The following is a 13,176-nucleotide window of genomic DNA, read 5'->3' as shown; positions in this document are numbered from 1 at the left end:
TGGTAAACTTTGAATTGCCTTACTTGTAAACAAAACTCAGTCCATGATGACAAATTTTGATGTAAACATCCCAATGCTACTGATAAATTTTGTATTACATGTTCAAAGAAATGGTTCAAAAATTGGAGTTTTAGAATTGTTTTAAAGTGTCAACTTTTATTAAAAACAAAAAAGTCCATCATATTCAAAGGTTATAAAAGCATAAATTTCTGAAAGAAAAGAATGTGATAATCATGTCAAAATCAAAAGGGCACAAGATTAACATTCAGTGTCATAGACAAAGCGGCACTTCAGAATTTTTAGATTGGAGTCAATCTTCCGTGAATCCCTTTTCAGGCACTGAAACAAGCTATGGAATGCAGAAACACGAAGGTCTTCATCAGGCGACTGCAAGAATGCCAGTCCCTTCCAGATGGGGTACTCCTCAACTTCTTTGAATTTGGGATAAATCTAATGAGGAAAAGCAAAGTAACTTATTATTAATGATTATGTGATGATGTTTACTTATTATCAATGGTAAATGAGCATTTAAGGGGAATTAGGATTGCAGAATTCCAGACAAAAGCATGGAATTTAATATACCCAAATATATTAAATTATATTAAAATGATTAATTATATTAAATTAAATTATTATACTATAAGTATATTAAGTAGTGGGAATGCATTTGCCACAAAAATTCTACAAGAGAGATACTTGAATATATTTTCTGGCCAAATTATAAATATTCTGGCATATAAGACAGATGGAGAAGCAGGAAGGTGCTACTTACCCATAGACATGGATTTTTTTTAACCAAGGGACAATATAGAACCTTGTATCAGTTTTGATAGAAAGAAATTTAACTTATCTTCAGTATTGGCCCTGACTTACTATTTATACTTTCCTAATCTTAAAAGAAATCATTGCCTGTTTCCATATTTCAACTAAACCTCTTGCTGCAGAATTCACAGAATGGAAATCTCAGACTTGGTTAGAACAGGACCTGATTCAGGTGCAAATATAGAAGTCAGGTGATACTGTTAGGAGCCTTTTGTGCTGCTAAAGAAAGGTTGTTTCTCAGAAGACTATGAGGAACATCTATTTTATATTGAGGTTCTTGAAATATGGAATAAAATATCCTAGAGAAGTTTTGTGTTACCCTTAGAAGCAAGACTTTCTAAAACACTAGCTTACTAAATTTTGCTGTGTCAAATTTCTTATTACAGGACTCTTCTAGCCAATGCACAGGAAAAGCAAAGGAACATAAGGAGACTACAAACCTTGCGAAGTATTCTTCTAACACCTTCTTGAAGTCCCTCCACTGTTACTTCTACAATGTTGGCTCTTAAGATGATATCAGTAGGGGTTTCTTCCATACCACTCAGCTCAGTCACGACATGATACAGAGGGACTTTCCAAGCTCCCAACAAAGTAAGTATCTCTTGCAGAAGGACTATAGCCTACACAATTATAATAAAGAATTGTATTACATTTTCTGAAATACAGCAATATTAGTAGTTCATGTGGCATTCACCCCAAAAATAAGCATGTGTTATTACATATTATGAAATAATTTTGTAGGTGGTACATGTTATAGAAATACAAAATTCAGCCATTTTTCTGTAGGTTGATTGAAAGACACTAAACAAATCTTATTTAATTATTACATTTTCTAATAATAAATATAGTTGATAATATTTTGCTTTCCTCTGAGAGTCTACCATTGGCTCTCCTGGACAAAATGATAGTTTTTGGTTTCTTTACTTGTACATAAGGAGCTAAGAATGAGCAGTAAATAAATAGGACCACATTCACATAAAATTGACGCCAACAATTCAGTGGCAAGTGGCCCAAATTCTTCCACACAGGATTTCTTATACAACAAAACTTTAAAATTGTTCATTGATGCACTTATTTATCAATTTAAGTAATTTGAATACCTTATAACACATATCCTATGAAGTAAACCTGAACTTGATATTTTTGCTTTCATCAGTCTACATAAAAGTCAACTGAGGAGCCTATGTTTAAACATGCACAGGTGAAGGCCAGATGAACAGTATTACTTTGAATAAGAGAAATGAGTGATTGAAAAATAGCCAAGAAGTTAAGAGCACTGCCTCTTCTTCCAGAAGATGCAGGTTTAATTCCTAATACCCACAAAGTGACTCACAGCCATATGTCACTGCCCTTCATGGAGACTTTACACCTTCTTCTGGTTTTCTTAGACATGAAGGACACATGTAGTATAATATAGCACCCAGAAAAAATACATTATAAACAATAAAAACAATTATTTCTTGTTGCAAGGAACGGCTTGTTTGTCCTGGCCGTCCAGAACTGAAATAATCACACAGAAACTGTATTAATTAAATCACTGATTGGCCTATTAACTCTAGCTTTCTATGGGCTAATTCTAACATCTTACTTTAACCCTCTACTCATCTGCATATCACCACGAGGTTGTGGCCTTCCAGCAAAGTTTCACAACATCTATCTCTGGCAGCAGATACCTAGCATCCTCTGACTCTGCCCTTCTGTCTCCCTGCATTCAGTCCTGTCCTGTCTGCCCTAATAACAGGCCAAGGCAGTATCTTTATTCATTAATGGTAGTCATGGAACACCGAGGGGACTCCCACATCAATTTCTAAAAAGAAAAAGAACTTTTGGGCCTGACAAAAGTTTGACCTCCCAGAGTGTGCTCATTGTTAAGATAACAGATGAAAACCACCTCTGATTAAAGTGTTCCTGACTGGTGTTTATTGATGACGAGGTAAAAGGAGTAGAAAAGATTCTAATGATCCACTGGTGTCCAATATTTCATCACTGTGATATGACATAGCGTACAAATATGTTAGGCTCCTTTCATAGCTCTTCTAGCATACATGTGCCATTGAGACACAGTTTGGACATGGCTGCTAGGTATCACATAGGAAATATTTAAATATGATAAAAGGCTAAGTGAATGGTGAAAGAAAAACAGTTTGCTGGAAATAGTATGAAATGATTAAGTCATACTTAATAATACTTGAGTTGGATGCAACCCACAGAGCCGTTTTTATTGGCCATGCATGTGAAAGACTTTATACCATCTATGAACTTCAGTGTTCTTCTCTAAGCCACCGAAACAAGTGAGACTTGGGTGATAACTTTTAGCAGGATCTATTGCAACATTATCAGTAGAGTGTTTTGTGAAGTTTCCAACAAAGAAGTTTATGTCTACATATATTATCTCATCATCTTCTTTCATTTTTACTTATGTTTTGATACTTATTGTTCATGAGAATGATACTGTTTTCACTAATGCACAGATTACTGATAAACTAACACAATTGTGGTGTAAGAACAATTAGACATGATGTACTCATGTTTGACGTTTGGCATTCAGGTTAAATCATGCTAAGTTTAGGGAAAGCAAGCAGGGATGGCATGATATATAGACCCTGCTATCACAACACAAGGCATAACTGCATCCTGGGAATTGAAGTATCTTCTTTTTTCAAGACAGGACATCTCTGTAACAGCCTTGGCTAATCTGGAACATGCTCTGTAGACCAGACTGACCTCAAATTCACAGAAATCTGCCAGCATCTGCCTCTAGAGTGCTGGGATTAAGGGTGTGCACCATCACTGCCTGGCGGGAATTGTAGTATCTTCAAAGAACCTTTTGTTCAGCTCACATTCAGTTAAGGCACAGAAGAAGGCAGAGAATTCAGTGAAAAATTGACATGTAGGTTAGAAATCAAAGGAGAACAGGAGGGTCTTCAAAGTCAACAGATACCATGCAAAGCTGAAAACATAGGAGCCTTTCCTACGATATTATAAATGAAACTGTGTTTCTAATTCCTATAAATACAGTTAAGCATGTATGCGATTCAGCTCAAAATATCCTACATAATAACAATGGCAACCCCGGGTGTGGGTATTCGTAAAACCGGTTCTCTGAATGAACAATTTATGGATCTGATGCCATATTACTTAGATTTAAATTTTACTTATGATTTATCAACTATGTAACTTAAATTGTTCTTTTATTGCTTCCCCACCCTCTATTCTTTTGATTGTGTGATGGCACCCACAGTGACTAACTTCAAGACGAAGTCACTGAACTCTTTAATTTTCTAGGTTTAAACACATGCTCAAGACTCACTTTGATCTGTTCAGTTTCCTCTTCAGGTAGCATGACACCAAAGGTAGAAGTGTGGCAACTGGTTTGGGCCCCATCAAGGTACCACCTGCCTGATGCGTACTGGACATCCAGCAACTGATGAAAAAAAAACAGTTATCTTAAATCTGGAAATGAATAAGTTAACATATGATGAGACTATTAATTCATTTAAAGAGTGTATAACTTTTAATCTCTGTGTGTACATATAAAGTAGGTGTGTTTTTTGTGCTTGTGTGTCTGTGTGTGGTGTCCATATTTCTGTGTATAAAGAGTTTCTGTGTTCTTCAATGTAGAAATGTAGAATTAGAGGACCACAGTTGGTTTAGTCTGCTTTCCACCTTTCTTGAGACAGTTCCTTCCTGTAGACCACTGTGCAAGATAGCCTATCTGGCCCAGTAAAGTTCAGGGATTCTCATGTAATGTCGCCAATTTCTCTGCAGAAGTGCAGCATTTATAGTTGTATCTTACTGTGCCTTGACTTTCAGGGATTATTTGGACGCCTCATGTTATTGTGCTTGCACACCTAACACCTTAGTTATCCACTGGGCATGTGGAAAAATAATTCTTAAAATTAAAGGTGCAATTTTTAAAAAATAAAAAATAAAAACTAAAAGAAAAAATGAAAGAAAATCAGCTTTTTACCTAATTTTGAACTCACTGGGCATGTAGTCTCATTATCTTCCCGTCTAGCCTCTCAGCTTCTTCCCCTCTTCAGTATAATGAGATTTCATAAAATTATCCCTTCTTGATATACTCAGTCACTGATGGTTTATTTTCCCTATGAAGTTTGATTCATGATGCTGTTCCATTTACTCTTTGGAGTTGTCTCTGGCAGAGAAGTTCCCATTAGTAAGAAGGCAGAAGCAAGTGAGTTACTTACGAAGTCACTTAAGATTTCTGCAGTTTGGTTTTGGAGTTCATAAGACAGGCTCAGGGCATAATCAAACATGTTCTTGAGGGTCCCATGGCAGGAACTATCCCAGATGGGGCACAAAGGTACTGAGGCCACATTCTCCCACAGCACCAGGTTTGACACCAGCAACACCAAGTGTGTCCCTGATAAATAAAAGGAGGTTGTCACTTGCATTGATCTAGTGTTGTTTATAAAAGGTAATCCTGTGGGGGAAATCTTCGTCCCTCTCTGGGGCTTTCTGTATGATTTGTTTCTGTATAACAGGACTGTAGAACAAATCTCTTGCACTGTGCACAAGTAGGTGCATAATTACCTTTGCACTGATAGTTTGAAAATGGGTGACTTCTTCCTTTTGGGATCGCTCCCAGAAGTTCTTCTGCCATAAGCACTAAGAGCTCATATAGTAATTATAACTGAACATTTTTAAGGCATTCTCTTCAGGTCATTTTATTCTTGGGGAATAAATGCTTATTTACAATATTCACATTCAATGAATTTGTAATATTTTAAACTCAGTTTGGTCCCTGATGTGACAAGGACACTACAGGTCATCTGGTTGCTTCATTTTCATGCTTGAGAATAACCACATGACTGCTGGATTTCTAACACCAGGGATGAAGAGAATCTTGCCATGAATGTGAACCAACATTATGAATTTGATAATATGCAGTAAAAAAGCTCATTCATAGGTTATTTAATCAAGAGGGTTTGGATATTTTTTTTCTGGGGAGTGGAAACAATGTAAATAGGACCGTGAGGAGTGCATCCATCCACTGAGACAGTGTGACTGATCTAAGGGGAGCTCACCAAGGCCAGCTGGACTGTGACTGAACAAGCATGTGATCAAACCAGTCTCTGAATGTGGATGACAATGGGGGTTGACTGAGTAGCCAATAATAATGGCACTGGGATTTGATTCTACTGCATGTACTAGCTTTTTGGGACCCTAGTCTGTTTGGATGCACACCTTCCTAGACCTGGATAGAGGCAGGAGGGCCTTGGACTTTCCACAGGGCAGGGTACCTTGCCCTCTCTTAGAACTGGAGGGTGAGGGGTGACGTGGGGTGGGGGAGTGGGAGGGAAATGGGAGGAGAGGAGGAGGTGGAAATTTTGAATGGTATTATTTATAAACCAAAATAAAATAAAATAAAATAAAATGTTTGAATAAAAAACAAACAAATAAATAATGAAAATATTGTAGATATACACAGTGGAATATTATTCATCTGTAAAGAAAATAATGAAATCATGAATTTTCAGGAAAATTGATTGGATTAGAAAATATGATATACCAATCCAGACCCAAGAAGGAGAATATCACATGTTCTCTTTGTTTGTAGATCTAAATCTTTGCATTTGATCATGTAAACTGAAGTATCCAAGGAAGACAGGAAAGTATTAAGAACCATACAGGGTTTAGGAAGAAGAAGCTATAGAATAATGAATATCAGAAGATGGGTGCTGTGAAGTGCGTAATAGGGAAAATATGTGCAACTTTAATGGGGAGGAGAGAATATATTATTTTATAAGACACATATGTAGGTAGATAGAGGAAGATAGATGATAGACACATGGAAAGATGGATAGAAAGAAAGAACAATAATAGACAGATGATAGGTAGAAAGATAGATAGATAGATAGATAGATAGATAGATAGATAGATAGACAGACAGACAAGATGATAGATAGATAGATAGATAGATAGATAGATAGATAGATAGATAGATAGATAGATGATAGATAGATGATAGACAAGATAGATAGACAGACAGACTAGATAGATAGATAGATAGATAGATAGATAGATAGATAGATAGATAGATGATAGATAAGATAGATAGACAGACAGATAGACAGACAGACAAGATAGATAGATAGATAGATAGATAGATAGATAGATAGATAGATAGATAGATAGATAGATAGATGATAGATAAGATAGAGAGGGGGGAAGTCACACCATATAAGCAATAGTGTTCTCTCCAAGAGCTCTATTGATAAACTATCCAGTTACAGATATATCCCTCCCTTGAGTCATTGGTTGGAGAACTACAAGACCTCCAAATTATTATGTCTTTGATGGCCTTTGATTACCTCTTAGTTGAAGATATCCTTTATTTGGACTTGGAAGAAGAGATCTGGAAGTGTCTTAGGCCTCCTTCCTGAAAACTCGCTCTCATACTCTTAGAAAGTGCTGTGCAAAGTGTTACACTAAAGCACCAACTGCTGCTCTAATGAAAAGTCAAACCTAGGACCCACAGCAAAGACTAGGTTTGCCAGATAGCCATATTTCTGTAATAGTTGTGCATTTATCTTGAGGTAACCAACAGGAGTTTAATTAGAATTTAAGACAACTTAATAGGAAAAAATTCATACCTAGTTCTGTAAACAGAGCCAACCACTCATTTTTGGAAAGATTATAGACACAAAAGCAGAACATACAACATCTGTTTTTCCTAAGCCATTATAATATCTGTGATTTTAATGATTAAATTTATACTCAGAGATAAATGTAGCTCTAACCCCTCATCAAAGAAGCTTCTTTTTCCAACATTTGGAGACTGTTACAGATATCCATAGCTGGCTAAAGGTATTAGATATCTGTGGATGTCCAACCCAAACTGATATATCTTTGAAGCAACGCCTTGACCCAAACTCAGAAAAAATCATAGACGTGGTTAAAATATTTTAAGGGAAAGACGCTCTAGACACCAGTGGCTAGATAGTAACCCCTAGACACGACAACAAGGAAAATATTCCTATGAGCTCTCAGCAATAAAGTAGCCTGACTACAATCAGAATAATAATTAGTTGACCAGCCAACATAGAGAGAGGAAGTTCCTAATGATCCCACCTGTAAAACCAGAATTACAGGTAGCCAATGATTGTTGAGAAAGTAAGAAAAAATTTATTTAAAGCACAAACTCCTGCAAAGATCATCTAAACTCATGTTCATCTCTGGGCTTATGTACTTAGGGAGAAGACTAAATGGACTCAGTTGGTTGTATGTATAGTTAATACAAATAATTAAAAGAATGATCATGATTTTGCCAAGGTAGGATACACAAGATTCAGAGGTGGGGGAGGGGGTCCTGGTGATGTAGGTGAAGTGTTTATGTATTAAATTTTAAGATAAAATGACATTAAATAAATTCAAACACAGAAAATAAAACTCTGTCTTCAATGACATGGTAACAGAAGTTCTAGGAAGCTGAATTCTTCCCCTTCCCCCTGTCCTGCAAAGCACCTGCTTCAGTAAGTTTTCATAATGGTCAGTGTTGGTTTGCTCATCAATGTTGGATTTATCAGATAAGCAGACAGAGGCAGTAAGTTCCATTCACAAGAAGAAGGAACAAAACTGCAAAAACACAATTATTTTAATGAAACTATTCCTAGATAATTTGTGAAAAAGAAATGGGTATCTCTGGAAGATTTCAATCACAAAAGTGGGTAAAATTTAAAGATTTATGCACATAAAACACCTAAACTCATATATTAAAAATAAAATTTACTAAAGTACAATGACTTTTACTATATAAACAAACACCTTAACTAAAATTTAATGTTAAATAACTTATCCTATGGTTTCATTTTCCAAAACTAATACTTTCAAAAAAACTGATGTCTTTAATGTAATTTTACATATAAAACTTGTAAATACATGTATACCAACTTATTTCATAAAACATTCCATTATCTCAAACTGAAGTTATTCAAATTCTATGTACCAAAAAGATAGTTTCTTAGCCCCTCCCCACTTGTACTTCTGCAGTGAGATTTGTCTTATAAAAAGGTGATAAGAAACACTATGTGAATCAAAATCTGCTATGAGTGCTAATTAGACTTCAGAAATGAATACTTTCCAGGTTGATTTCAGTGAGTAAATTCATACATAAACCACAAACACTAAAAGTGTTCCTCCTTTTCCCTGTAGGTAAGAAAAAAATGTATGTAATTACCCTTATGTCCCAAATAAAATCTAATTTCTCAGTTTCAGTACAGTGATATTCCTGTCCTCAGTGCTGCACTATTCACTGGGAAATCCTGAAAAACATCTTTGGTTCTATTCATTGGAAACTATCAATACAGTTTTCTTAATTTCTCCACTTCGATTAAGAAAACCTAACATGTCATGTGTGTCCAAGACAAGGAGGCTTGTCGTCTTTAAGGGCTAATATTGAAAGACTCTTGAGCCCTCATACAGTTGTATTCTAGAGAAATGATTGCAAAGTTCTTCTAAATCTGGTATTGTTTTCTTTCCCCTGAGATTTAAATTGAGGTCTAGCCAGTCTTATAGAACATCAGGGAATACAAAGAAAGGATTCCATTCATGCACAGGTAAGAGGTTACTTACAGGAACGGGGCTGGATCAAAGTTAGCTGCATCTCTAAAGAGTCCTCCTGCAGTTTGGTTCTGACTAGTGGATGCTACTTCACAGGAGGCCTACCTTTAGTAGACTTCCAACCTCTTATATACAATAGCAGATTGCCCCCAAAGGCTACGCATATCATATGTCAGAAGGAAGGAAGTTCTAGAGTTCTGGGAGAGGGTAACATGACTCTCCCCTCCCTCAGGGAGTTTTAGCAGCAATAATCACCGACCTAATTATATCTGCATTGCTTTACTTAGTTTCGTGCTATGACTGCATCACATTTTAGGTAGTAAAATCCATATATGCTCTAGATGCCTTGTGGTCATGTTTGACTAGACAGAAATCAATTATTCTCATACATTGCCTCACATTCGTCAGGGTCTCAGACCATTTCTGTCCTCCACAATAGTCCCTGTTTCTTCTAGAGGATTACTTAGGTATTTGATTCTTTTGAGAGCACTGCATTACAATGGCACAACTGTCAGTTTTCTCATTAGTTTTAGTAGATGGGAATCTTCAGTTAACCACAAAATATGTAAAGATTATCCCTGTATACACACTAGGGTGATAGCCACTGTAATTGAGAGTCCCAAACACAAATATCTTATATGTAATGCAATAGTCCTGTGATTTAACAAACAGGATCAGTAGCATTCATGCTTGAGTCTACTATCTTCCCAGGAATATATTTTTACACTCGCAAAACCAATCTGGCCTTCTTTCTGAATATATGAGGATAAATCAATTAAATAGTTTGGTTGCATGTGCCGATTCTGTCATTACTACACACTACACTACTGGCCACTTCATGCTATGGTCACTGATGACCAAAACAAGTGCCAAGTAGTATCATTGGGAACAACTGTGTCTGACAAACCTGTATAGCACCTTTAGGTACTAAGGAAGCCATCTAATACAGATAGGGATTCTAGACCTTATTTTTCCTTGCTGTAGAAGCAAACTGTACCTTTCATTCACCAACAGGATCTATCTAACCTGTTGTGATGAGTAGCCATGAGGAACGGCAGTAGCTTATATTACGTAAGTCCTCAGTAGTCTTTATTTTCAACAACTCTAAGAGGGAAACTCATTCTAGACCTTGGGATTTTATTCAAACATTTTATCACTACCAGACATACCATCTCAATGGACAAAGGTTCTTGCTTCCAAATTCTACTGCTGTCCTTATTGTTCTTTGTAGATGCTTTTCTAAATCAGGAAGTCATGTAGAGATTTGTATTATATCATCAATGTTTAATAGAGGGTGACTAGTTTGAACAAACTGTTACTGGGACTCAGCATCTAAAGGAATACTGAAAAATCTTATTGAGTTCTAACAAAACTTGGATCAAGCTTGGTTACACTGTTCCCTGCAAAGAGCAATGTTTGTTAAGGCAGCATGGATTGGAAATACACTTTTTTTCTTTTTTATTGATTTTTATTGAGCTCTACATTTTCTCTGATGCACTCCCTTCTTAGAAGTATGTGCCTTTCAGTCTCTTCTTCCTGGTATAGTGCATAAGGCTGCCTTCTAGGCTACGTGGTCTCATTGTGTTACTTTTTGGTGTTGCTATGAGCCAAGGAAAAGTATTGTTCCTTTTCCCTGCTATGTCCACTTTCCTTCCAGCTGGCAGTTTTGATGCACTCTGGCTGGCCTTGTAGCCATTGACGGTTTGTTGATTGCAAATCTTCTTAGAGGGCCCATGCCTAGGTAGACAATTTCTTCTCCACAGACTCCCATTGCACATAGCAATAGTTCTCCCTCTCAAACTCTACAATTGTTAATCTAAGTGTCACCAAGGTAAAATCACTTTGAGTACACTAATTTTCAGGGAAGAAATGTATATACTATACTCTCTGATACAAAGATGATTGTACATACCTAAAACTAACTCAATATTTTTCACCTTTTCTATGTTATGTTTTACCCATCCTCTCTTGCCCATTTCTCTGGATTTTCTAGGAGGTAGCTATGATTTGGTTATATCCATTCCATCAGTCACAAGAGCCCAAAGTGTTTGCACATAAGAAGGAAACCGAAAAAAAAAAATCTGTAGTTCAGTACATTGTCTCCTTAACATTATTTGGAGGCTCTGTTTGTCACTCTTTTATGGAATTTACTGTAATGGTTCCCACCCAACAAGAACTTCTCTCACTTTCATAGTAACACGTTCAGTTAGATGACATCTGATACTTCAGGCATCCATTATTCAGATTTCAGTGACTTCTGGAGTTCATGGACATACATGTTATCTTGTCCCCTGTTACATTTTTTTTTTTATGATTCCTAGCACATTCATAGCATCGTTCTTGCCACATTCAGATTTTCATTATGACTTTTATCAGCTTTGTGTTTTTGTTGATTCATCTTGATTTTATTAACATTCAGATTTTATTAATCTTTCACATTGTTGCCATGATTTCATAATGAGTCTCCGGCTGGGCAGAATATGTTCTAAACACAGAAAGGTTTTAAGCCCTATCCTTTTGTCTATCAGGCTGTCCTCTTTTTAATGTAAAATTTTGAATGGTTATGCCAATTGTAAAATTTGGAATCTGATTTTTAACTCTAAAAATGAAAAGTTTTTACCCACTTTCTGACAGAGGAAAGGTACTAACAACAAGGAGTCTACAAGTCAAAACTGTGTAAGGATCTTACTTCTTACAAAACATGTGTCTACGGTTAGCAAGAACACATGAGGTCCTCATCTCCTAACACAAAGGAACAATCCAGCTAATGTGACTCACTGTAACACATAACAGTTAGATGCGATCTGTCTTACAGTTTTCTATAAATTATGAGATGGCCACATGGATGGCTGCAAGGATAAAATGATATTGTATGTTCTCCTTCAGTTTAACCAGAATACAAATGACAGAAAGAAAGAAAGAAAGAAAGAAAGAAAGAAAGAAAGAAAGAAAGAAAGAAAGAAAGAAAGAAGAAGGAAGGAAGGAAGGAAGGAAGGAAGGAAGGAAGGAAGAAAGAAAGGTCATGAACCCCTAGAAGTCATTCAAGTTTGAATCCAATTTTCTTTACCAATTTCTCTTTCCTTATTTGTTTGAAAATAAGACCTACATGTCCAGGAGCACTTTTGAGTTGAGCAAATCAGCAAAGAAAAAAAAAAAAACCTGAAGGTTTATTGGCCCCTATAAGTGAAGGGAGGAAATTCTAAGTGGACAGAGGGCTTTTGTGCTTATCTGACCCTCGGTTGTTATTTGAATGCTTGTGCACCTGGATGAGTTTATAGAGAAGATGCTGTCCATTTCAACTTGTGATATTTATAAGGAGTACACAGGCTCTTCAATATCATGATATTGAGAGTTTTTGGTAACTCTTGATGTCCTGACCTTGCTGTAGTTGTGCTCTTTGTGTGAAACAAGTGTCCTTTAGAAGCTGTTGAGCCATTTGCTAAAGGTGTGATAGGTGGGGCACCAGTCTCAACAAAAATACTATTTGCCAGGGTAGGGGTGTAGGGATTAGAAATAAAAGTAAAGAGTACAAAAATGGATTTAAAAATAATAAAACAGATATATAGAATACTACTGAGAGGGAGTGTCAGTGAATACTGAAATCATCCATGTTTAATTTCCAATAGCTTAAAATACCCTGACCCCAAGAGGGAGGAGTAATATAAAAACCTGCATTAACATGATACAAGGAAATGAACATGTCAGTTGAAGGTCAGGGGCTACATCCATAGTTTAAAAATTTTGTTGCTAGAACAGAACAAGTCATGCTCA

The 13,176-nt window shown here is 36.3% G+C and overlaps 1 protein-coding gene across 1 annotated transcript; it reads right to left on the bottom strand.

Annotated features, from left to right (window-relative positions):
- Window positions 1–258: 258 nt before the first annotated feature.
- On the bottom strand, window positions 259–9,448 carry LOC119817109 (prolactin-6A1-like). Its single transcript, XM_038334304.1, has 5 exons — window positions 9,418–9,448; window positions 5,031–5,206; window positions 4,133–4,246; window positions 1,263–1,442; window positions 259–450 (listed from the first exon to the last, which is right to left on the bottom strand). The coding sequence occupies exons 1-5, from the start codon at window positions 9,446–9,448 to the stop codon at window positions 259–261; spliced, it is 693 nt and encodes a 230-aa protein (XP_038190232.1).
- Window positions 9,449–13,176: the final 3,728 nt, after the last annotated feature.

This window comes from Arvicola amphibius, chromosome 6 (assembly GCF_903992535.2).
Source record: "Arvicola amphibius chromosome 6, mArvAmp1.2, whole genome shotgun sequence".
NCBI classification, from domain to species: Eukaryota; Metazoa; Chordata; class Mammalia; order Rodentia; family Cricetidae; genus Arvicola; species Arvicola amphibius.
The sequence above is the reverse complement of the archived record's forward strand: the minus strand, read 5'-3'. Positions and strand labels throughout refer to the sequence as shown.